We start from the raw sequence: 27,055 nt of genomic DNA on the forward strand, positions 1-27,055 counted from the left end.
TGATGCTGTCACTCTAATTAAGATTGGTTATTCATTTAACAACCCTATTTGTTTTAGTGCCTTAAAATATGTCTCTGAATTAAGTTATATAATTAGGTTATTATGAATTTAAATAGATATTGCCCCCTTAAGTAACTTTCAAATTAGTTAGCCTCCACTATACAGTATATGTCAGTAGAGAGCAGTGTAACTAACTTGACTGTGAGCGAACCCACTACATTAAATAGCAAGTAGCTTGTTGCAAAGTAGCCTGAAATTGACCATGGCATATTTATTTTCCTCACAAATAATATTCTATATTCCCAAAGTGGTTACAACTCCCATTACATTTCTGCTGTGGTTTTCAACCAGACTCCCTCCCTGCAACCCTTCTGTATAATGCATTCGGCAAATTGACGACAAGATTGTTCTCAACTTGGCCAAGTGTTTATGTTATCAACCACCTCAGTCCACCATCTGCTGGGACACTAGCCACACATCCCCCATAATTCCCTGTGCAGATGTGGCCATAAGGAGCAAGCTCATCCCAATCTCTCCATGTAATCCCTCTGCAGCCCACTCATACCAGAGAGAGCTTGCACAATCACCAATAGACTTGGCTTTCATCAGTTTGGTTCTTTTCTTTTATTCAGGTCAATGGTGAAGCATGTTCTCACACAGTACAATCACGCCGCATGGAACGTCTTATTATGGTGGGAGGATTAAATAGCAATAGCACATTGTCAAATCAAGTGAAAACAAGCACAGATAACAATAACACATTCGAACCAGGTCTTGTTAATACTTTCCCCTTTTGCCAGTAACATTTATCTTAATCGGAATTCCTGCTACTTTTTACTCGCAGATCATTTGTTGAAGAAAATATATGGTTTCAGAGTCATGCACATTTCAAAGTCATGAAAGACATTTAATGTTTGAAAGATAAGAGGTGAACACAGATTGAAACTGATTACTGACTGACCGCACGCTGTCACCTTTCACTTTGAAAAAGCTAAATTTCTCTGCAGAATCCGCATGAAGTGCTTTTTTTAAAGTTTGTGCTTTATCTTGCTGGAAGCTCTTCGCTCATTAAAGTCCTGTTGACGTTACATTTAAATTAGGATGCTCTCAGAATCTCATTTGGTTCGATATGCCAAACTGATTCGGTATATCAGATACTTACGGTCAAAGCATTAACATTTGGCACCTGGATTAAATATATTGATTTTTTCATATTTCATGTGAATGTTCAAGTATAAGGCAGAATTTCTGAATTGAAAATGACAAATATGTAATGCATACTTGTTTATACAACATATATACAACAGACCCACAAAATTGTACAAAATGTCTTCAATAAATAGTCATGGATCATAAACAGTCAATAAATAAATGGATTTAGTAAAATTTACTTCATTCAATTTTCAATATAAATGGTGAGTTAAATATTTCTTATTAATAATAATAATAGTGTTCTGAAATGGATCACAACATCAAAAATAAACAACCAAGGCTCACTGGAAATATGTAACTGCCTACATTTCTACATACTGCATAAACGGATCTATACAAAATACAATTCACTGCAGTTTCTAGGTGAAATGAACACTGGAGACAGTAAAACAATAACTTTCTTTTCACACAAATTATGATTATGGGGCAGATTATTGATGAATAAAAGGCTTGTTTTTGCATGGTTCCTTCACAATACTATGCAATGGCCTCAAAACACTTTTATCATACTGCATGATTTGTAAACTTATATGTTTTAACATTTGCATCACATGATTTTCTCCATTTGAATGGCTTTCTTGACATAGTAGACTTGCTCGTTAGCTCACCTGGAACAGGATTGTATTTGCGATGTCATGACCCTCCACAAAAGAGCTCAAAACTTTGAATCTTTAATGGCATGGTTGCTTTTCTTAACATTATCAGTAGGTTTTAGTGTAGGTGGTACATTAATTTCAAATGCAATAGCACATTTTTGCGCCACTCACCCGACATTTAATTTCTAAATTGCCGTGTTACAAACAATGTAATAAAGCATTAGTTCATTCATGTTCATCTGTTTCAGAGAAAATTAAACTTGCTAGACAGAATATTTTGCTTTCAAACTGCTGTAAAACATGCTACAAGCAATGCAATATAATTTTGCAACTATTTCGTACCCACAGGAATGTCGTTTTTATGGTGCCGTACTGTTTAATAAACCTGCATCTCCAATGGAGAAAAAAATGAAATGGTTATAGCGCTGCTTGCAGACGTGTCACCTGAAAAATTCTGTGAAATGTACCCAAAGTAACATGTTTCAGGTTTTGCAGAAATTTAGGCACTCACAAATTTCCAATAAGCCAAGGTTGAAAATAAAACAAGCACCCTGAGTTGTACATAATGGTTCTGTAGCATTAAAAAAGTCAAGTGATCACAGTTCAAAGCACAGAATTTTGCTTCATGCATCCATGATGTTTTCTTCTGAACAGTGATTGGCTGAAAATAAAAGTCACTCGTTGTTATTGATGGCTGGTGAGGGTTTGCTCCTCACCCCATCTGTGGCAGCCCTGGAGGTCTCAGTCACAAACCTCCGAGGAATCCACACCGACGTCATGATCCGCACATACTCCTTTCGGAAGTTCCGATTGAGGAGTCCGTAAATGATGGCATTGAGGCAACTGTTGAAATAGGCCATAAAGTAACTGACCACAAAGAGCCACTCTGGAATACGTGGAGCCATGACCTCTGGATCGATGGCCACCACGAGACCGATTAGATTGAGTGGAGCCCAGCAGATTGCAAATAAAACGAACACCACGAACATGGTGACAAAGTTGCGCAGGTCGCTGGGTCTCACCCTTGAGCGTTCCTCGCTCTTCACCTTCCTCCTCACCTGTATCACCAGAACCCAAATCCTCAGGTAGCAGAAGGTCACCACCGCAATGGGCACCAGGAAGTGAACCACCACCACCATCACAGTGTATGAGCTGCTGGCAGTCTGAGTGAAGGTGCAGGAGTAAACACGAGGGTCATAACTCAGCGAACCCACAAAGAAGTTGGGAAGAATGGCGAGCACAGTGAGTGCCCAGATCAGGGCCACTAACAGCAGCGTGTTACGGAAGCTGTAGAGACGTCCGTAGGCAAAACTGTGACAGATGTAGCAGTAACGGTTGATGGCGATGCCAGTGATGTTGAAAACCGAGCCGATCACACTCAGGCCCATTAGGAATCCGCTGACTTTACACTGGGTTTCCCCCAGAGACCAGCCGTCATGGAAGATTGCGTACAAGACCAGCGGGTAGGGATAGAAAGCCACCACCAGGTCAGCGAAGGCCAAACTGACAACAAACACATTGCCTGTGCAAAACAGAGCAAGAAAAAGAGGGCTTGTTAATAATCTCATTTCTACTAGCACAGATTGATGTCGATGTGATAGCACAGTTTGTTATGCCTACTGTGGCAAAATCAAAAAAATTATTACTTACACCTGCTCCTGGTGCCCCTCTGTTCTGTAAAGTTTATTTCCAACCTATTTCAGCTCTCCTGGCCTATGATTTTTCAAGAGATCCTGAAGAGCTTGATTAGCTGGTTCAGGTGTGTTTGATTAGGGTTGGAGCTAAACTCTGCAGGACAGTGGGTCTCAGAAGCAGAGTTGAAGACCTAGGTTGAATTATGTGAATAAAAATAATTTAAAAAGGTTGTTGTTGTTGTTTTTACATTTACAATTTGACACTGTGGCCATATCAAAATTTTTATTATTCTGTGAATAAATCAATGAATAAATTAATTATATATATTTAAAAAATTTGTAGATATGACAAAACTAACATCTGATTACCATCTTGAATTACTGTGTTTTGGAGTATACTACACTAACATTTACAATATACAATATACATATATGATTTTATTCAAGGATGCATTAAAAAAAGTGACAAGTCACACACACACATAAATTTTTTTCAGGATTCTTTGATTAATAGAAAGTTATAGAATAAAATATAATAATCGTTATATGATAATATAATGCTTGATTTGACCCAATTTGGGTTGATATCAGTAAAAAGTAACCCGATGGTACTGGGTTAGGAATGTGGAGGACGTGAAAGAGAGCATGCAGCAAGTCACGCGAGTTCAAACGTGAACGGTTCTGTGTGTGATGAAATCCATGAGTGCAGTGTTTAAGACAGTAACATGTGTGAAAAATAGGAGAAAACTAATTGAAGCGCAGACAAGGGACAACTTTGAAACTGTCTAGAGTGTGTTCCTTTAAAATTGGAGCAGTGAATACAAGAAAACTAATCGAAGCGAAGGGGAGAGACATTTTTGAAATTGACTGGAATGTGTTCTTTTAAAACTGGGGGGTTTTGTCCGAGTATGTTCTCACAACATTGAGCAGCGACTGATGAGTGGTAAAACCTGGAACTGTGAATTAGTCAAAACGGTGTTTGAGGACGTAGATCAAAACGGTAAAATCAGAGACCATAAAATCCAGTCAGTTCGCTATAACACACAGTTTAATCTTGACTTTCAGTGTTTATTACTGTGTGTTTATTGGCGTGATGGTTTGGCCACAATACTGTAGTTTAACTTTGTCAGTGGGTGAAAAACATGAACAAATTGAACAAAATTTTTAATTTGTTCTTAAACAAGCTTTTCAAAAAAAAATTGATTTAACTGTATAAGCTGTATAAGTATGGAGTTGCTTTGCTTTTTTCTGAACTGGTGTAATAAATTTAATATTTTATTAGACTATCTGTTGCCTGTGTTGTAACTGTTGTCATATTGTGTATGATTTTAATTTTAAAACACATTTTGGGTTCATTTAACCCAGCAGTAGGCCTATAGTAAATTTCAAACAATATTTGAATTAAATAAAACAGTCCACCATGTTTGTTGATATATTACCTGATATATAATGCATGTATGTATGAGCTACTGTATAAACAATCGTTTCAGAGAAATTTGTTGTAGCCACTTATCCTGTAACTACATGGAACAATGGGAGAACAAGCACCACATTAATTTACAGCCTGCAAATGTTGTATTTACCATGTAACAACATGGAACAAAGGAGGAACAAGTTGGACTTAAACACAGAACAAGTGTATAGTTGCATAGTAATTACAGAGAAAAATATTGCAGTTGTTTACATTTAATTGTTCGATGGACAAATTGAACCCTCTACAAAATCATAATTTTTTTTTTGCTATAAAAACACCACAGTATACATCCACTGAAATACAAATGTTGTATTATGTATTTTTTATGCGAACTGCTGGAAAGAGTTAAGCTTGTTTTAAACTGCATTGAAACTTGATGGTATATCATGCAAAGTTATTTGGTGAGTGCGGGTGTGAAGTTGTTGAGATTGACAAATAAGCTTTCATAAGGTAAGTAGACTTGTGAATTATAAATCATAGCAGAAACTCATTAACTCATTTCACAGTTTTGTTGATCAGTAATCTCCTTCATGTATCCTTTAATAATAGAATATGTACCCCATGGTTAAAAAACACCTATAGGCCTATAATAAAATACCAATATAAAATTATAAAAAGTATATTGTCTTTCTAAATCATTCCCAAACATAAGATTGTTGTATTAGGCCAAACATACCAAGTAATATTAGAAAAGGTACCTCTTAGTTTCAAAATACTTAACAGTCTAAATGATTTGTAATTTTACAGGTTGTTTCCCCTTTATTCCGCAAATGTCGCATATTATTCCTCTACCTGAATAGGTACACTATAATTACAAAAAAGTTAAGCTGTAACTTCAGTTTACTTACACATTTCTTTGCAGGTTGCATATCTGGTTGTTACCCGCTTATTACCCAAATGTAACACATTGTTCCCTTATACCTACATGTATGTTCTTTATAGGTACACTATAATTACAGAAACGTACACTGTAAATTCAGTATACTTACATAGCTCTTTGCGGGTTGTAATTTAAAGTGTTACCCATTATATTCATATCAATCACTGCTTCCACAAAAAATATAAAGTGGCACATTTATTTTAACATTGAGGATTTCTTGAGCAGCCAATCAGCATATTTAAATGATTTGTAAAGAATCATGTGACACTAAAAACTAGATAAATTGAAACTGAACACAAGAATAAATTACATTTTGAAATAAAATATAGAACAGGCCTTAAAATTGTATTCATATTTGTCAATATAACTATTACTGTAATGTTCATTAAATAAATACAACTTTGTAAGCATTAATGGTTTCAAAACATTAAAAAAAATTGCATCCAATAAACTTTTGAAAGGAAGTGTACACTGACCCTATACCCTTCTTTTTGTTTTGCATGTTAAATGTTTCTGTTGTCACGAAAATTATGTCAGCTGTACATGAAAATAATGTGTTTGTGATTCCTGTAAGTACATTTATGTTGACTGCAATAAAAAAACACCTTTTCACAGTATACCTGTCACTTTTGTTGCCCAGCTTTCTGTCTTTGCACTTCCAATCATGTTTTATGCCTTTTAAATTGAATATAGCTGAGAACCAACGAGGAAATAAGAAAGGAAACAAGAATCAGGACTGACAAAGCTACAGAGTGAAAAGAGAGAGAAAAAAAGAATGAATCAAATCAACTTTAAAAGCAGGATCCCCAGGGAGTGTGAAGCCTTTGATTACGCAGTGACAGCAGAAAACACATAGCTCTGTAAAACAATGCGCTCTCTTGTAGCCTCTCCCCTATTTCGCTCCGTAAAACAATGTGCTGTTTTGTTAAAAGTTCTGTTATGTCGACCAATCCATTTACTCACTTTCTCATGTTAAACAGTCACTGTTTACAGCCAATGTAGAATCAGTTGACTGAGCCATCTAATTAGTCCAGATAGCCCTTCATTCCGCGTTACCAGTAGCAAATATCTGCATACAGATACATTTGCGACAGATATATTTAACGTGTCATTTTTGTGTTTTTCCAGTTGATTTCCCATCAGTATAATGAAAGTGGAAGGAAGTGGAAAGTTGAATCTCTCTCTCTTTCACACACACACACACACACACACACACACACACACACACACACACACACACACACACACACACACACACACACACACACACACACACACACACAAAAACATGTCCAGCTCATATCTTACCCCAAAATTAAAAGTCAAAAATGGATTTAGCATAAAATAAGTATATTTTTAGGATCAATAAGATAGTGTTAATAACTAAAAAAAAAAAAAAAAAAAAATTTTTATATATATATATATATATATATATATAAATTAATATATATATATATATACACACTGTATACTAATATTTTTTATTACATTTTTAATTAAAAGCAGCATAAAACTTGCATGATCTATAACTATTGTAAAATACATTAAATATGCTAAGACATTTTGCTTTATATTATGGTAATGATAATTTTGGGAAATATGTGCTTAATTATAATAACTTTATAATAACAACAAATCTTTATGGTGCTAAAATGAAGATTCATTTTCTTTATGCACAACATTCTTATTTTTTCTTTTGGAGTGAAATTAGATTTTGACATATTCTTGCCAATTTTAAAGAGGCTCACCTTTAAGAGAATAAGAAATTATTATATCAAAGTCATGAGTGGTTAACAACAGCTTCAATGAGGCGCACATTTTCCCCTCATCGCCTACAGCTTTTTAGACATCCAGACCATTTTAACATTCAGTCAGTGTCTATCCCCCTACCAGCCCTAAGACTCTGGATGAAACATGAGGGCCATAAACGTAGGGACCCTCATTAATCAGATTGTCCTGTTGAAAGTGAAGCTAAACATTTAACTTGGATTTTGTCAGATCACCAACAGCTATGCATATACAAATAAAAAATGCTTGCTTTTACAAAAAAATAAAATAATAATTGGGGGGGGGGGGGGTCTAGTTGCTTTTCAGCAAATGCCAAAAAGTATTCCCGGCACCTCTCAGCATGACATTAGAGAGATCATAACCCAACATTCTCTGCTATTCATCATGGTGGCCTTTAAGAATGATCCATAAACCTACCCATAAATCCATAAACAATCTGTTTCAGTCTGTCATGTTGAAACAACACTGACTTTACTCTTTTCAGCTATTCCAATTTTTTTTAGCTTTATTCAGAGGATAAAGCTAGAGTCTATGAAATGATAAAAACACAATTACCCTGACCTACCTGAGTCCAACCTTTCTTCTCTGAGCTTTCTTCTCTTTTCTTTAGACTTTTATCCCCAGACACTATACACTATACTTCATCAACCACAGATGAAGCACATTCAAGGTCATAGGGCTACTCTGTAGATGAATGTATCGTGAAATAACGCACAACTTTAGCTGCTAGAAATGTCTTTTTTGTCTGTGTTCACATATGTGGAGAAACCAACCTGCGTGTGACATGTATATTTTTAAAATCTCTTAAGCCACTTAATGTGTGAACTTCACTATATCCTAATCCTCTTACAAAAGTTTTTTTTTAGTAATGCCTTTGGTCATAATAAAAGCTCCTGTTTGAATTCATATTTATTTATTTACTTTTATATAACTCATCTCTGCATATTTAAGCATTATCAAGAGATAATTATGCAGAATATTTATGTTGTTTCAGACAAACATAAATTAAGTAAATGCTGCCCACTGAGCAAGAACAATAACTGCAGATCTACAATACAGCATAATTATAAAATGAAGGGTAATACATAATAATATAATATAAATATATATATATATATATATATATATATATATATATATATATATATATATATATATATATATATATATATATATATATTAACGTGTTCCGCTTTTGATATTGTTTCTCATTATTTACTTATTTCTCACCTCTCTGATGTGGGTATTTCTACTGCTGTTCTTTCCTGGTTTTCTTTTCTCTCTGACAGACAGTTTTACATCTCAGTGCAGGATTTTCGATCCCCTACTGTCCATATAAATCAAGGTGTCCAAAATCTCTACTTGTGTACATCTGACACAGAATAGAGTACGCAGTTTGCGTTCAGTGGATATTCTCCAAATGGTACTATGGTGATGCGGAGAGACACAGAGACAAATTAAAGTCGTTATTTTTGTTAACTTCGCATACAAAAAGTATTCTCGTTGCTTCATAATGTTACGGTTTAACCACTGATGGCAGGTGGACTATTCTGACGATGTTTTTCATACTCTTCTGGACCTTGACAGTGTAATTTACTTAGCAGTCAATAGGACATTCACAAGCCTCCCGGTTTTCATCCAAAATATCTTAATCAGAATCAGAATTAGAATCAGAAAGAGCTTTATTGCCAATATGCTTGCGCATACAAGGAATTTGTTTGAGTTACATAAGCTTCCAGTACACAGAGACAACAACAACACAGAGACAAAAAAACAAAACAAAAAAAACAGACAAATATTGCAAAATAAATTGAAAAATAAATAAATTGTATGAACAGTTGTTCTATAGATTATAATGGAATAGAATAGAGTGAGATGCAGGGATGTACTAGGATGGTAACAAATAAATATAAGGATATTGCACATTTTTATTGCATAAGTGGGGAATATTTAACTGTTCATGAGGTAGATTGTCTGGGAGAAGAAACTGTTCTTGTGCCTGGCTGTCCTGGTATTTGCGGCTCTGAAGCACCGGCCAGATGGCAAAAGTTCAAAAAGGGGGTAATTTAGATTTGAGGGATCCAGAGCGATTTTCTGAGCCCTCTTCCTCACTCTGGAAGTATACAGTTCTTGAAGGGTGGGCAGGGGAGCACCAATAATCCTTTCAGCAGTCCGAATTGTTCTCTGTAGTCTTTTGATGTCTGATTTTATAGCTGAACCAAACCAGATAGTTATTGAATTACACAGGACAGACTCAATGACGGCTGAGTAGAACTGTTTCAGCAGCTCCTGTGGCAGGTTAAACTTCCTCAGCTGGCGAAGGAAGTACAACCTTTGTTGGGCCTTTTTAACAATGGAGTCAATGTGATTGTCCCACTTCAGGTCCTGAGAGATGGTGGTTCCCAGGAATCTGAATGACTCCACTGCAGCCACAGTGCTGTCTATGAGTGGGGGGAGTGCAGGGGGGTTTCTCCTGAAGTCCACTATCATCTCCACTGTGTACAGAGTGTACAGAGAGCTGGGTCAGTTTGGTCTGGAGGGTTTTTGGGATGATGGTATTGGAAGCTGAACTAATTTCCACAAAACAGGATCCTCACATAAGTCCCTGTTTTGTCCAGATGTTGCAGGATGAAGTGCAATCCCATGTTGATTGCATCATTCACAGACCTGTTTGCTCGGTAAGCAAACTGCAGAGGGTCCAGTAAGGGTCCTGTGATGTCCTTCAGATAAGCCAGAACCAGTTTTTCAAATGACTTCATGACGACAGACGTTAGAGCCACAGGTCTGTAGTCATTAAGTCCTGTTATCTTGGGTTTCTTTGGAACGGGGATGATGGTGGAGTGTTTGAAGCAGGAAGGCACTTCACACAACTCCAGAGATCTGTTGAAGATCTGTGAAAAGATGGGGGCCCGCTGGTCAACACAGGTTTACAGACAGGCTGGTGTAACGCCATCTGGCCCTGGTGCTTTTCTTCTTTTGTTCTTCCTGAAGACCTGGCACACATCACCCTCACTGATTTGAATTGCAGGAGGTGTTAACGCTTGTGTAGGGAGATGGTCAGAATGGGTGTGGGGGGTTTCAAATCTACAATAAAACTCATTCAGGTCATTAGCAAGTTGTTGATTCGCCTCAGTGCAGGGGGATGGTGTCTTGTAGTTTGTGATAGCTCTCAGCTCTTTCTACACTGAAGTTGAGTCATTGGAAGTGAACTGATCTTCAACTTTTTTGAGTAGGTCCTTTTAGGCACTCTAATCTCTTTGTTCAGTGTGTTCCTGGCCTGATTGTACAAGATGCTGTGCCCATTTCTGTAGGCGTCCTCTTTGGCCTGACGAAGATATCTGATTTTTGCTGTAAACCACGGCTCATCGTTGTTGAATGTTAAAGAAGTCCCGGTAGCAATACATATATCCTCACAGAAACTAATATAGGATGTTACTGTCTCTGTGAGTTCATCCAGATCAGTGGTAGCAACTTCAAAAACACTCCAATCAGTGAGGTCGAAGCAGGCTTTTAAAGCACACTCTGTTTCGTTGGTCCATCTCTTTACAGTCTTTACTACAGGTTTAGCAGATTTAAGTTTTTGCCTGTAGGTTGGTATAAGATGAACCAGGCAGCGATCAAACAGCCCCAAAGCTGCTCGTGGAACAGAGTGATCCTTTATTGTGGTGTAACAGTGAGTATGTTACTGTCTCTGGTGGGACTTGTAACATGCTGTCTGTATTTTGGCTGTTCACGTGAGAGATTGGCTTTATTAAAGTTCCCAAGAATGATTAAAACAGAGTCCGGGTGTTGTTGTTCTGTCTCTGTGATCTGATCAGCGAGTTTCTGTAAAACCAGGCTCACGTGCACTTGAGGAGGGATGTAAACACTCAATGAACAAATGAAACTCCCGCGGCGAATAGAACGGCTTGCAGTTAATAAAGAGCACTTCTAGGTCTGAAAAGCACATCTTCTTTAACACAGTTACATCCGTACACCACCTTTCACTGATGTAAAAGTATGTCCCGCCAGCGATTTCCCCATTGATTCTGCGTCACGATCTGCTCTAAACAGTTGAAATCCAGGCAGATGGAGCTCGCTGTCTGGAATGGCGTCATTCAGCCAGGTTTCCGTGAAACACAGAGCAGCAGAGTGTGAGAAATCTTTATTTGTCCGGGAGAGCAGGAGTTTGTCCGTTTTGTTGGGAAGAGAGCGGAGATTTGGCAGATGGATGCTAGGCAACGGCGTTCGAAATCCGCGCTTCCTGAGTCTGATGAGCACACCGGCTCGCTTCCCCCGTCTGCTCATCCTGAAGCGTTTGATCAGTGCCGCTGCTCCACCGACAACAACGTTCAGTAAAACGTCAGAATAATTGAAATCCGGTAAAAGATTTTGTGGTGTGTTCTGCTGATTGTTCACCAGTTCATCCCTGGTGAAACTGATCGTATTTGATAAACAAAAAACAGGAAAAACGAACAAAAACAGTACAAACACTGTAGAGCCAAGCACTGAAGCAGCCGTGTGCAGTGCCATCGAGAGCATAATGCTTATATATTTTGTTTTTAAATTGTGTTCTGAAGACGAACAAAGCTTTTACAGTTTTGGAACAACATGGGGGTAAGTGATTAATGACTAAATTGTCCCCTGCTCACTTTTAAATCATTGCATAACCTGGCTCCCCGGTATCTCTGTGAACTGCTACTTCCCTACACCCCAACTCACTCATTACGCTCTTCTGGTCTTCTCTGTATCCTTCGGTATCGCCTTGTTTCAGTGGGGGGTAGATCATTCAGTGTTGCTGCACCCAAACTTTGGAACTGTCTCCTCCCATCTCTCCACTGTCAATAATATTCTTGAATTTAAATCCCTTCTTAAAACTCACCTCTTCTCTAAATGTTATCATTTATAAGTTATGTCCTACATATTTTTGTTTTCTGAATGTTACCATTCTTATTTGTGTTGTGTTTTCTCATTGTGTTATATTTTGTTTTTCACTTGTGCTTATGTTTGTCATGTTCGTTTATTATACTGATGTTCTTTTTTCTAATTGTATCTTCACTGTAAAGTGACCTTGAGCACTGGAAAAGCGCTATATAAATAAAACTTATTATTATTAGTAGTAGTAGTAGTAGTTTTACACAGCATTTTTTGCAAGCTCTAACTCACTCTGACTTAAATATCAAAATATGACAACTACAAAAGCTGACAATGAGAACCTAATGAGTAATGAGCCTGTGTTTGATTAATGGTGTACAGTGTATGTATGTGTATGACAGAGAAAGACACACTGCAATCTAGTCTGATGTGAATATGTGCACGTGATGTGAATAAAGTCTAGGTGAAGTAAGAATAGAAAAAAAATCTAAATTGCCATTCAGCTGTGCTCATACACCTTACAATATTCAAGATTATGCACCAGGGTTCCCACACCTTTGGACCAAAAATTTTCCATGATATGTACTATGACTTTGTCCATTTGTTGTAGCTGATGGAGGCTTTTAGATCCGAGCATAACCTACTGTAGGTGATAGAAATTGTATACATTTCCTGATAATTAAGAAAATTTAAGGTTAAAGTGAAAAGCTGCATGTTTGTAAGAAACAAATCTATCATTAAAGCATTTTAGCTTTAAACTGTCGCTTCTAGCCAAAATACCAGTTTGTGACCTACACTGAACAAAATTATAAATGCAACACTTTTGTTTTTGCCCCCATTTTTCATGAGCTGAACTCAAAGATGTAAGACTTTTTCTATGTACAAAAAAGGCCTATGGGACCCCCCCAATATAGTAAAACCGCACATTTTAGAGTGGCCTTTCATTGGGGCCAGCCTAAGGCACACCTGTGAAATAATCATGCTGTCTAATCAGCATCTTGATATGCCACACCTGTGGGGTGGATGGATTATCTCGGCAAAGAAGAAGTGCTCACTAACACAGATTTAGACAGATTTGTGAACAATATTTGAGAGAAATAGGCCTTTTGTGTACATAGAAAAGGTCTTAGATCTTTGAGTTCAGCTCATGAAAAATGGGGGCAAAAACAAAAGTGTTGTGTTTATAAATTTGTTCAGTGCATAATAATGCTTCCTCCAGTGAAAATGTCCATCCCTAGTTGTGCATATTTCATTACAATTCAGACAAGACATCTTTTTCACATGAGAAAGCAATATTATGACAAATATTGGATTTGTTTTTACAAAAATGTAGCTTTTCACTTCATAAGACGTTAACTGATGAACATGTGTGGTTGTGTGGATTATTATGATGATTTCTTGTGGATTGTTATGATGTTTTATCAGCTGTTCAGACTCTCATTCTGACGGCACTCATTCACTGCAGAAGATCCATTGGTGAGCAAGTGATCTAATGCTAAATTTCTCCAAATCTGTTCCGATGAAGAAACAAACTCATCTTTGATGGCCTATCTGTGATAACATTTTCAGCAAACTTTCATTTTAAGGTGAACTATTCCTTTACTAGCACACGAATGTCACATATTGAGATATGAAGAGGAAGTGTGAGAAAAGAAAGGCGAATAAGGACAAGAAGATGTCTTAGATATTAAAATAGTTACAGTGTAATGGAAAACCTCACAGAGGAAGCTGGGGAAAAGTTCTGGAGGGAGAACAGAAGGCAAGGGTTCTTATTCCATGTCTAAGGCTCATTATAAAAGCACTTGAACAGGGTCAGACTGGGTTATGAAACCCTCAGAGTACAGTATAAAATGATATGTGCATGCCATGCTCACCTGTCAAAGACTTTAAGTGCAAAAAAGAAGAGCTACAGCTGTAAGACACACAGACACCTCTGCTTCAAAATACCCACAAGACAAGTTGCCTTTTTTGCTTTTCCTTGCGGATCTGGACAACCTTTGCAATTTTGTGAAGCCATGTCAAGCACAATAATACATCTTGACCCTGCATTTTCCAAGGATTTCTGAGGAATCCTTCATTGTGTCCAGGTAGTGCATCCAGCGAGGTACAGAATATCTTGGGGAAAAAAACAGATCAACAGAATAAAAGTAAATAAGTGTCAGTATAGTGCACTAGTGGGTCCTTTCATATAAATGCCTATTTCACCTTTACTTTACAAGAAATTAAATCAATAGTGTGATTAATTCACTGTATAAAAATTTTTAGAGTTTTATTCATAAACATAATAATAAAATTGAACCTTGGGAAAATTAAAAGGTCAGCATATCTAGAGAATAAAGACAGAAAATGAAGCCAAATCATCAGCAGAAATCCATGCTGATACATACCTTTAGACTTTAACTGTTTCATTGCGCTGTCCATGGTGCTGAAGTCAAACACACCAAGGGCCAGTTTTACTAACAGCTTGGGACAGCGCAAACCGTTTTTTGGCATTAAAATTGTACTGTCAGGTTTTACTAAAGACGCGCAGTGATGAATTAGCGCTGAAAAGGTGTGGAAAGTTATTTTTGCGGTTGACCTTATTGAATATGCATTTATAGGAGTTTCCCTTTCAGACACAAAATTTATGGGAGGAGAGTATTCAAATGAATCACACAACATATTTTACTAACGTTTGCGCTACGAATCACGCTGGCATTTGCGCCATTATTTAACGCCCCCAAAAAAGCATGTCTTAAATATTTTGGCACTTGAAATGGCTGCAATTATTGTTGTTAGCAGGAGCCACTGCAGAGAACAGAGAGCGCGTGGTAAAAGGGAGAGGATTTTTTTTCACATGTATTAATTTATTTTGAATACCAGAAGAACACATTATTCTGACATATCGTTTTCCAACACATGTTATATGTCATTTGATTCAGGAAATAAATTACTAATTTTTGCGCTCGTGTAGTTGTTGGGAGATACCAGACTGATCCAGACTGAATTTTTTTAATCAAAAATTCAATAAAAATTTTAATATTGTGAAATATTACCTCAATTTAAAATAACTGGTTTCTGTTTTAATATATTTTAAAATATAATTTATTCCTCTGATGACAAAGTAGAATTTTCAACATCATTAGTCCAGTCTTCAGTGTCACATGATCCTTCCAATCATTATAATTTGCTGATTTGGTGCTCAAGAACCAATTGTTATTATTATTGATAACTTTGCAAACAGTTGTGCTGCTATTTTTGTGGAATGATAGGAATTTTGTCAGGATTCTTTGATTAATAAAAGACAAGAACACCATTTATTTGAAATAGAAACCTTTTGTAACAATCTAAAGGTCTTTGCTGTCATGTCTGATGAATTTAATGCATCCTTGCTGAATAAAAGTTGTAATTTTTTAAAAAATATATATTTTACTAACCCCAAACTTTAGAACGGTAGTGTATTACTCCAGATGTTATACAAGAAAGTAAACTAATTGGAAGGAGAAAGAGGTATGAAGGATTGACTTGTTCTATGTTCCCCTCATTAAACCCAAAAAGAAAAAAACTTACTTTGAATGATTTTTCCCAAAATAAAACTTTTTGGTCTTTCAGAGAGTGAAAGGTGATCCAGTGCGTAATTAGAGGAAATTGAACTTCTGATGGAAGCCCTTGTTCTTGCTGAGTGTGGCTTATGGTACACTTCAAGCTCAATTCCACTTAAGTTCAAAAAGTGTAATTACTAATGGAGGAGGATGACCTTGAGGAACTTCACATGCAGCCTAATTTATGTGCTCATTAGCACAGCATCTGCGGTGTTACTCATAATTGATAAAAGCTGATACCACATGGAGACCCCTCGACTGCATATGATTAAAAAAAAAATCAGAAAATGAATTTAGAGCCTTGGTGTTGACACAGTATTACTGACAGCAATTATATTATTGATATGATTGGTTCTTTACAATATACATATACACATACTATTATATGTTCATCATTATTGATGAAATTACAGTAATAAACACAGAACAAGGCATGATGCAGACCAGATTCAAACCCAATTACCTACAGTTTTCATATGTCATAAGTATGTGCAAAACATTAAAAATAAAATAGATAAAACTAATTTTAAAAAATTTTATAAAATAAAAAAATTATATATATCACACTTGTGAGATATGACTGTATATTGAAATAGCTGTGATTCGGCTGTAGGTAATCACAGCATGCCAATGTTTAGACATTTGGAATGAGGCCGCATGTGATATTGCATTTATACAACAGTATACAAACATCTCTTTAGAACTAGTTACGAAGGAACGTTGAGTTTATTCATTAAAAGCTTATTGTATTACTGTATTAAAAACGGTGTATTATCTATAGTTAGAGTGTTATGAGAGACTGCGTGATCGTGATTACCTGCATCTGATATAGCATTAATTTTTCAGATCAATCTCATATTCACATTTGTATCCAATACAAATAGTCATATTTGTTTGAATATCCGATAGGCTCGTACTATCCTTCTGTCTGTTAAGGGTGATTTCTGATGACAGCACGGCACATTGCATTTTTCGACTATGTGTACGAGCTGGTTTTGAAAGAAAAATTTACTTCCTTGTTCAAAACTGCACTTTCATATTTTTAAATTTAAAAGTCTTTACTGCTGACTTGTAAAACAGTCTCTTGTCATCATATAATGGCAAAACAATTCAGTTAAAATTACCATTGAGAACACACATACTGTTTACCAATACTAAATACTACTATTATTTATATAAAATATTATTTATTTAATATTAATATTTAATACAAAAAAACAACAGCCATTATAAAAGTCGCTAGTCAATTCAATCAAAAGTACAAAGGCAGCACACTGATATACAGCATTGAAGTTACATAAACATGATGAGATTTTGCCAAAACTATTTTCGCTGGAACAAATAATAGATTAAAGGGATAGTTCACCAAAAATGAAAATTCTGTCATTAATTACTCACCCTCATGTTGTTCAAAACCCGTAAGACCTTTGTTCATCTTTGGAACACAATTTAAGATATTTTTGATTAAATATGAGGGCTCTCTGAGCCTCCCATATATAGCAAGGGAACTACCATGGTTAAGGCCCAGAAAAGTACCAAGATGATCGACAAAGTAGTCCATGTGAGATCAGTGGTTCAACTGTAATGTTACGAATCTATGAAAATACTTTTTTGTGCAAAGAAAACAAAAATAACGACTTCATTCCACATTTTCGTCTTTACTGCTTCACTTGAAAGAAAGAACTGTTGTATATATATATATATATATATGTATGGTGTGTGTGTGTGTGTGTGTGTGCACATGAACATGATGTGTGTTATATATATATATATATATATAATTTTTTTTTTTTATAATTTTATTTTATTTATATAAAAAAAAAATTACATTCAGATGTTAGTGTGTGAGCTCTAGGAAAATTTTATATTGATTCAGTGCAGTAAGCAACAAGAATGATCTTCTTTATTCCTTAAAGGTTACTTCATGATTCAAGAGAGAAAAAGTGACCTATCTTTGATCACAACCTTTTATCATTTCAAAGGTTTTTATCAGTGAAGAGCTTAGCATTAAATGTGTAGGGGAAGTCGTGGGCTAGTGGTTAGAGAGTTTGACTCCTAACCCTAAGGTTGTGGGTTCGAGTCTTGGGCCGGCAATACCACGACTGAGGTGCCCCTAACTGCAATACCACCGAACCCCCAACTGCTCCCCGGGCGCCGCAGCATAAATGGCTGCCCACTGCTCCAGGTGTGTGTTCACGGTGTGTGTGTGTTCACTGCTGTTTGTGTGCACTTTGGATGGGTTAAATGCAGAGCACGAATTCTGAGTATGGGTCACCATACTTGGCTGTATGTCACGTCACTTTAACTTTTTAGTTTAAATGTTTAAAGTATAAGCCTTGATCATGAAAGGTTAAAGTACTTATCGATATTAACCCTGTTGCGTATTATACTCACTCCAACAATTAAATTTTTATACATATATTTAAACATGCAGCAGGGTAAAGGACTCGGATCAAGGCAAATTACAGAGGAACTACTTTTCTGTTCCTTCGGAGTGATATATTCACAAGGTAATTTCATACTAGGTAAAATATGGAAATCACATTATAAGGCTATTGCAACTTTTGGGATATGCAGATGAGGATGGTGACATGTTTTTGTTGTATTTTTACAGATTGCAAATTGTGGCAGGGGTCCAGTCCTTGGGGATATGAGAACTAGAAATGATGGAAAACTGGAGTGAGGCCCAAAAAGTGTGGCACCAAGGGCTAATCTTAATTGGTACCCGGAAGCATGCACTCTCAGTAGCACCAAATGACAAGCACTACTATTGTGCCCTTGAGCCATGGCGACTGCCACTGCAGCTTCAAACAGCTGTCCTCACTTCCAAAGGATGTAATGTCCTGTAATACCGTTATAACATGCTGCTTACTGTATTTCATGACCCATTAATAAAATATATTCATTGACATGAACTAGCATGAAAGAACTGTAGTTGAATTATTATTATTATCGGGGTACTCTTGTGAACGTGCGTCGACTGACACAGAAGAGAAGAAATTATTTAATAAAGTCTTTATTTATTTATTTTTTAATTATGTCTTCACTACCTTCCTGGGCCTTGAACATTCCCTTTAAAGTATGTACTATACAAAAAGCTCCCATCGCAGACAAAAGCTTACCCTTTCTGAACTGGAATTTGTTGTTTACCTCTCAAAATATAACTGCTGCTTGAGTGCACGTCATTCTACCAACACAAATCGAAAAAGACTATTTCCCACCTGTATGAAACCACACCGGCTTCTCTACAATCCACCCTGTGATCAGTCAGCCCACTCTGAACCTCAGCGTTCCTTCCAGCCAAACACTATTACATCATTCAGCCCTCTGAACAGCCACATAAAAAACAGTATCTTGTTGAAGGCCTCTGTCAAAATGTCAACATGTTGACCTTTGACTCTTTCAAAGTGAATCAGATGAGTCATGGAGTAATGTAAATAAAATGTCTCAGATTGTGTTATGTAACTGCAGCATAAACGTCACAAAGGTTCAACTTAGGCTGTGTTGAAAGCTTTGGTAGGATGATATATGTCACATTGAGTTTGCTTAATTTTTATCTTTTTTTTCTGAAAAGTGTGGATGTTTATCTCATGCTGATGTTGAAGTATAGCTTTAAAGGGTTTAAAATGCTTGAGGCATGCAATCTTTGATCAGATCAAAATTGGGGTTCATGAAATTCAGATTGTGCGCCTCAGCCCACAATTCCCAATGAGCAAATGATTCAGTCCAGAGCTTTGCATTATTATCACTGGTTGTAGGGTGTAGAACGATGGATTTTATTAAACTAAAGTGATCAAATAATGCCTCAATGTGCGCATACATAAATGGATCTCAAAAATCTTGCAGCACTTTTTTTTGCTGGGTCTCTGGTTTGTGAAATCAGGAAAGATGGGTTTGAAGATCATAGTGATGCCTCAGCCTTCCTGTCCAGGGTTTTGCTGTTTTATCTCGTGCCAAGATACAGTCAGCATGCAGCATGTAAAAGAGAACGTTTGCCTAGAGTGCAAAGTTTGCCGAGCTACAAAACCCTTCAGATTTAATTTAGTTCAGTGTCATTTATCATGCTTTATTATGGGTGAATTTTTACGACATTTTCACAAAAATAAAAAATAAAAAATAATGTTGGTTAAAAGGGGGAGGGGGTAAAAAGCATAAAAAAAATTGTGAGTGGTTCCAGGACAACTGCTATTGTCACTGCAACTATCCAACTGCAAGACCTCTGGTTTAAAGTGCCTCCTGAATGATACATCCTGAGACAATAACATCATGGTCCACTGAGAATCAAGGACGCATCTGTTAAATTGGACAGAAACAGAAAGGGTGGACATATTTTTGTTTCATGCATTCAAATCCAAGCATCTTTCGAAAAGTTTAAAAGAGGCTGCCATCCTGAGAACAGACAGGCGGAGACAAACAGTTACTGCTGTGAACCTATCATCAAGTAAACCTGAAAGCAAAGCCGAAACCCTGTCTCCTATTTGAACCTGCGGTAGAGTGAAACAAGAACTGAATGCAAATGCTTCGGTAGAGATTTTCTTTTTCTACCTGTTAAATTTCGAATGCCTCCCTGGGCAATGACATTTGCTGGTACATCAGTGAGGGAAAGACTGGAAAGAAAAAAAAAAGAAAGTGAAATAAGGAATAAAAGACACCAGCAAAGTTCTATTACAGTGGTGAATTCACTCGTGACAGGCTCTCCCGGTGCCACTATAGCTCAACCGGGGTGAATGAATTGAAGAGAATTATGAGATATTCTAAACCTTTTGGCAAAACAAGACAAATTCAATCAGGGAGATACAAGCACTTAACATTTAAAATCACTTAACATTTACTGTGTCATTCATATGATGAGGTACGTTTTCATGCCCCCATACAACACCCAAAGGTCAGTAACTTTTTATGTTTTTAAAAGATGTCACTTATGCTCACCATATTATTAGATCATTCATTAGATTAAAATACGATATCATGAAATATTATTACAATTTAAAATAACTTTTCTATTTTAATATGTTTTAAAAATGTATTTCTTGCTCAAAAACATTTATTATTATCAACATCAATGCTAAAAACAGGTGTGCTGCTTAATATTTTTGTGGAAGCTGTGACTATTTTTTTCTGTATACCTTGATAAACGTAAAATTCAAACGCACAGCATTTATTTGAAGTGGAAATCTTTTTAAACACTGAAAAATACATTTAAAACGTAGGCTAATATATAATCAAATGAATGTGTCCTTACAAAATAAAAATATGAAAATCTAATTAAATAATCTCACTGAACACAAACTTTTAAAAAGTAGCATTTGACAAAATATAATGAATAAAATTAGTTTTTTAAAACTCGTTTTTAGGATAAAAGATTATTTATCAAAATATTACACATGATATTAACTGAAAATATCTGTGACTTTAAATCATTTCACTACTGTTGCCGTGTCTCTGGCTCCTGTTTGACTTCTGACATAAAAAAGTAAATTTATTAATGAATATTCCAAATAAGTCTTCTTTATTTTCCTTTCTCCTTTTATGAGCGAAACATGTTTATCTGAGAAAAGTGACATAATATACAGTTGCATAAAGCAATGGACATAGCAATGGATTCTGTAATATTTTGTGGAAAAAAAAAAATCCATGCTGTCATGATAATCAAAATTTCAAAAGATGCATGGTCAATAAATATCCAAATTTACTCAACATCCTCATGTGAAGTTACCCAACCCTATCTGTATTTCCTGTTAGACATTCTGCTGAATTTTTGCTACTGTGTAAATAAGTTATGATTAAAAGCCTGACCTTAGGAAAAATATTATTTTTGTAAGTTTGGTACACTTTTTTATAAATATAATTCAAACTACAACTTAGGTATATTCATTTTCTTTTCCGAGTTGTAAAGCTCAAAAAGTACTGTATAACAGAAACAACCCTATTATTTTGAAAACAGTAGAACAAGAGCAAGGTTGACTTCTTGTTCTCAAGAAAAATCTATGAAAAGCAAAGCAAATCATCTGCCACATTATGATCTTAAAGGCAATGTGTTTAAAATCCTTGGTATTGAATTTCTTTAAAGTTCCTAAAAAAAATCCATGTGTTGCATGTCTCAGAGTAGATCTTAGCCATGTTAAAATGTGATGCTTCTGGAAACTATTTTACTGCCCTGTAAAGAGGGTCTCTAGGCACTAAATAACAGCAGGTGGGCTGTTCTCTCTTTCTCTCTGAGCACAGTTCATACAGACTTTAGTCTGCAATGCGCATCAAATCCACAGCTCTCAAGCTCAATTGCTCAAGGGTCCAACATGACAGTTACATAAGTTTCTTCTAAATGATTACGAAGCATTCAAGACAGATATAGGAAGGCTTTAGATTTGAATGAATGATCCATTGCTGTCCGTGGTGCTGAACTGAGTTATCATCTTCATGGTTGTCTCTGAAGACACAGGATGTAGATTGTGCCAACTGCTGATGTTGCTGGTAGCGGTCTTTCTTTGAATGCCTCTGTTCTTCAGTTTATTTCCTGCTTCTTCTAAATGTCAAACAAACAAACACCCATCCGTTTAGCTATTGGTGTTAATTTCTTTGGTCTCCCTGTGTCTGTTTGCATGACAGGCAGAGGTGTTTCCACACTTGTGCTGGACATGAACACCCTGGCATTTGGTGAGAACAGCAGTTCACTTTCACAAGGCTCAAAAGCCAAGACAAGGAAAATCAAGGAGGAATTCAAAATTGCTCAAAGACTCAAAGAGAGAGAGAGCTAAAGCAGATACCTTATATGGGAAGCACCATAGACGCTGAAAGGCTTTGACAACTCTGCGGATGGACACTGACCCGATTTAAGTTTAATCACACATAGCCCTGAGGCCGAGAGAAAAGCAAGAGTGCACATAATTCCCATAGAACAAAAACAGGACAAGAGTCAAACAGAATATTTCTCCAAAGATTTCTTACAGCAATAGTTTACTCATAAACGAAAAAACATCCACCTTTATGTTGCATCAAACCTATTTGAAGCAGGATTTTGAATAATGTTCATGCTGTTCTTTTCTTCACAATGAATATTTAAAATGACCACGAACATTGTTACTTTTAATGTTTAAGAATTTTTTCAGCTCTCGACATAAGAATTTAAGTTATAGTACTTTGAGACAATGTCAGGGTGAGTTAATGCTGACAGTTTTCCATGAATATGAATTTGAACCTCAAATCTCTCACTTAATCTAAACCTACAGCTAATGCCATGCCAGTCAAAGTCATTTACCAATCACTAATCTTCTCCAAAGTCTTGGCTTCAAGCCCACTAAAGTCTTTTTATCTGACCTAAAACAAAATTACAAGACTACACTTCCCTAATCACAGAACAGAAACACTCTGTCTGCCTCCACTCATTTTTATGGTCTCCTGTGGTTTACAATTCCATTTTCACCACACACATACATCAGTGCACACAAACACGTGCTGACGGTAGCGCTGACCACTGGAACATCCATACTCATATGGCACAGCAGGGCCTGCCAGGAATGTGACAGCAGGAGTACTTCACTTGGCACTCACCCCCTTTCTAGAAACACTATTACATAACTACACAGGGGACAGTGCAAGGGAGAGGGGCCAATGGACAGTGATACTATTTCAGAGTATTGCTGAAATAAATAATTCAACCAAAATCTAGCTGAAAATATATTCACTCTCAGGGCATAGATATAAATGAGGAAACAGGGTAAAGGTTTGGTTAATTTTAGATTTAGATGAGTTTTTCTTCATTTTATAGTATTTGGTGAATGGGTGCCGTCAGAATAAGAGTCCAAACAGCTAATAAAAACATCACAATATTCCACAATTATGCATACGACTCCAGCCAATAATCAATTATCAACTTGTAAAAAGTCCATCCTATGTTGTCCTCTCAAAATCCACTGACATATTTGTTTAGAACTGTTTTGGATGTTTTCAGTTGTAAACTGTGCTTGACCTGTGCATATTTCTCTCCTGACTCTGATGAGATAACTTTTTCACTGGAGAAAGCAATATTATGGATAGAAGGACTCGTTTTTGACGGCACCCATTTACTGTAGAGGATCCACTGGTGAGTATATGTAATGCTAATTTCTCCAAATCTGATTGGATGAACAAACAAACTCATCTACATCTTGAATGACCTGAAGATGAGTACATTTTCAGCAAATTTAAATTTCTAGATGAACGATTCTTCAAATGTGAACTCGACATGGAAGTTTGACTAATAAAGCATGGCATCTGTTCTACATAACATAAATGGAGAAGCAAAGGACATGGAAAGAAAAGTTTTTCTATACCGTCTCTTTCATACCCAACCTCTCGTCAGAATGTGCTTCGTTATTGTAAAAGACTGAGATTTTTACCAGTCATAAATCACACAGGGTGATAATGTGGTAAATCTGCAAACGGGATTCTGGGAACATACGATTTTACTTCTGAATACACTTCAGTTTCTGTCGTTTCTCAGCTCTCTGCCCTTGTTAGTTCACACGGCGCACACCACTAAAGATCTGTGTGCCGTTCCTTGATGCTTTAATGCTTCTTTGGGTGTTAGTGACAGTGTTATTGCTTGCATGAGATACCTGATTGGCCCTGGTAATGACAAAGGACCGAAAGACGAAGGAATAAATTCTCCTCCTTCACAGAAAATCCACTCAGGCGAGAGGCAAGAAGACAGAGCCAGTCGCCACGGCCACCGGAGGGGGAAACCACGCACAAAATCTGACAGCATTCATACTCAATCTAATGAGCCATTGATGCCACCTCCATGTGCTCGAATTGCTTTGGAGGGGGAAGGCAGAGAGAGTCAGGAGTGTCTATCAGACAGAGGGGGATATAAGACTGTGAGTGCACCTTTGAAGCAGACAGGTCTGGCTCTTGCGAAAATGCGAAAATGCATGAGCTTTGCAGTGTGCTCTTGTGTGAGTGCTCTCCACGCTTATGTCCCTGCAGATGCACAAACTGTCAAGGGGTTCTGAATGCAGTCCCACTCAATTGCATCAGTGGTGTGTGGAACAACCCCACAAACATAAGTACACATATTGTCACAGGCACTGAAAGAGATGAAATCTGTCTCTCCTCTGAATCCCTCAGTGTCACACATCACAAGTACAACCACAGTGTGACATCATAGTTCAACAGTTGTTCCCAAAAACACTTTTTAAACAGGATTATGTGTAAAAACACAATGCATTGTTAGGGGTCATTTAAGTGGGTAATTAGATTTAACATCAATTTAAAAACATCAAACACATCCATTTACAATTAAATAAGGGGTCTAATAAGGCTCAGGAGGGTGCCAGATTATGCCAAACTACAGTCAAAAGTCTTTGAAGCCCATACTGCTGAGAGCGATAAGCCGCTGTAAATTTTTCATGACATGGTCAAGGTGAAGTGAACTTAACACTTCCAAAAGCGCAGACTTAAAAAATGCTGAAACAAGGAGTTTCTCCACACAAACGAACTTGTGAGTGACAAAAATATTGATATGGTTGCCGGAAGCCTCAATTTCGTTATGCATGAGCATATTCAGTACTACAATGTTGCGTTTTAATTAAAACAAACTTTTAGCTGTTCATTAAATTGCATACTTTATATATATAGAAAATAATAAATAATAATAATAAAAAAGGCTGACTTTTGCTGTTTGGTTGGAATGGTTACATAAGATGTTTGCCAAATTCAAGACATTTTATTGCCATAAAGTAATCCTTCACTAAACACTATGATGTTGGTAAACAAGTCAATATGTCAAAAGTGAGATAAATACTTAACACTTAAATGTGAGCAGTTTACATTTAGCTCAAAACCCTTAAACCACACAGGCAAATAGAGAGTAGAAGCACGTTTTTTCACCATGTATAATTTACACCTAAGGCAGCATGTCAACGTAGATTCTTGTCAAGTAAAGGGGAAACAAGTCGACTAATTACTTAATTCAGTATATTATTCATTATCTGTATCCCCATTTAACACTTGACACGTGAAGCGCTACATCAATGAACAGCGCGCGAATGTAGTGCGCGTAGCCCAGAAAGATAAATGAAGGCTCACCAGCATTTCTCAGTTTCCGATTCCTGAACACCGAAATTATGACTAACAGGTTACCCAAAACATCCACCACAGTGGTGAAGATCAGCACGCTGGCCAGCACCGCTATTGCCCAGGCGGGGCGCGCGCTCGAACCCAACGCGCGACCGACGTGCCCCAAATCTGTGCTGTTCGTCAGAAAAGCAATATTGTCTGGCATCACGGACCAACTTGTTTTCTGAGGGTTGGTTTGTTAAAAGTTATTCACGCGACCTGTGGAAGTAAAGAGAAAAAAACTTAAGAATGTACTACTCATGTTAACAAAGGCGTTTGTAGCCTACTTGAACTTATTGTAGCCTATGATTTATTTCTATTTGTATTTTCCATACTTGTAAAAAGCGAGTCATTCCAGATGGCTTAAAGCAGAAGTTGTGAACAGTTGAGCCATAAATCTCTGTCGCCTCCGGTTGATCCACGCTCCTCTCATCCCTCTCCCCAGAAATACGAGATAGAGTCCGTCTCAGCATCTTTTCAGCACCTCAAACTCTTTTCTGTCTTGTAGTTCAGTTGTTTGTCTAGCGCAAATGTTCAGCTTGCTTCCTCCTCACCTTACAACTGCTAAGGAACTGGAGAGTCTTGGCGCCGTGTTGCCCCATGGCGACCGTTACGTTCGCTCCAAGTTATTTTTTAAAGCAGCTGTTTGGAATTGTAAATACAGCGCGTGATCAGAGGGGAATCTGGCCAGATGATTGGCTCGCGCTCAGAGCTGAGACAAATCACGCACTGCGCAGCGCATCTTTTATTTGCGCGGGAGTTGTCATAACAACCCCTGCGCGCTTCTAACCTGAGGCACAAGGGTGTATGTGCTTACACCTCGTGTGTGTAATATATTTCTATAAAATATGTTTTGTCAGGTAACCAAAATGTACTAAACGTGGTGACATCTAAAATAAATTAAGGTTTTTGAGGAAAACATTCCAGGATTTTTCTCCATA

General features: G+C 36.9%; 1 protein-coding gene across 1 annotated transcript; it reads right to left on the reverse strand.

Moving 5' to 3' along the window:
* Positions 1-26,844, reverse strand: LOC109092542 (melatonin receptor type 1B-B). Its single transcript, XM_042732554.1, has 3 exons — positions 26,450-26,844; positions 26,085-26,333; positions 1-3,330 (listed from the first exon to the last, which is right to left on the reverse strand). Exons 2-3 carry the CDS (start codon positions 26,278-26,280, stop codon positions 2,483-2,485), a joined length of 1,044 nt encoding a protein of 347 aa, XP_042588488.1. The 5' UTR covers positions 26,281-26,333; positions 26,450-26,844; the 3' UTR covers positions 1-2,482.
* Positions 26,845-27,055: the final 211 nt, after the last annotated feature.

Source organism: Cyprinus carpio, chromosome B10 (genome assembly GCF_018340385.1).
Source record: "Cyprinus carpio isolate SPL01 chromosome B10, ASM1834038v1, whole genome shotgun sequence".
In the NCBI taxonomy this organism is placed as follows: Eukaryota; Metazoa; Chordata; class Actinopteri; order Cypriniformes; family Cyprinidae; genus Cyprinus; species Cyprinus carpio.

Excerpts from the sequence above, each read along its gene's own strand:
- LOC109092542 (XM_042732554.1), bottom strand. The coding sequence starts at position 26,280 with ATGCCAGACAATATTGCTTTTCTGACGAACAGCACAGATTTGGGGCAC. Across the intron at positions 3,331-26,084 it reads TCGGAAACTGAGAAATGCTG|GCAATGTGTTTGTTGTCAGT; the intron begins GTGAGCCTTCAT and ends TGTTTTGCACAG.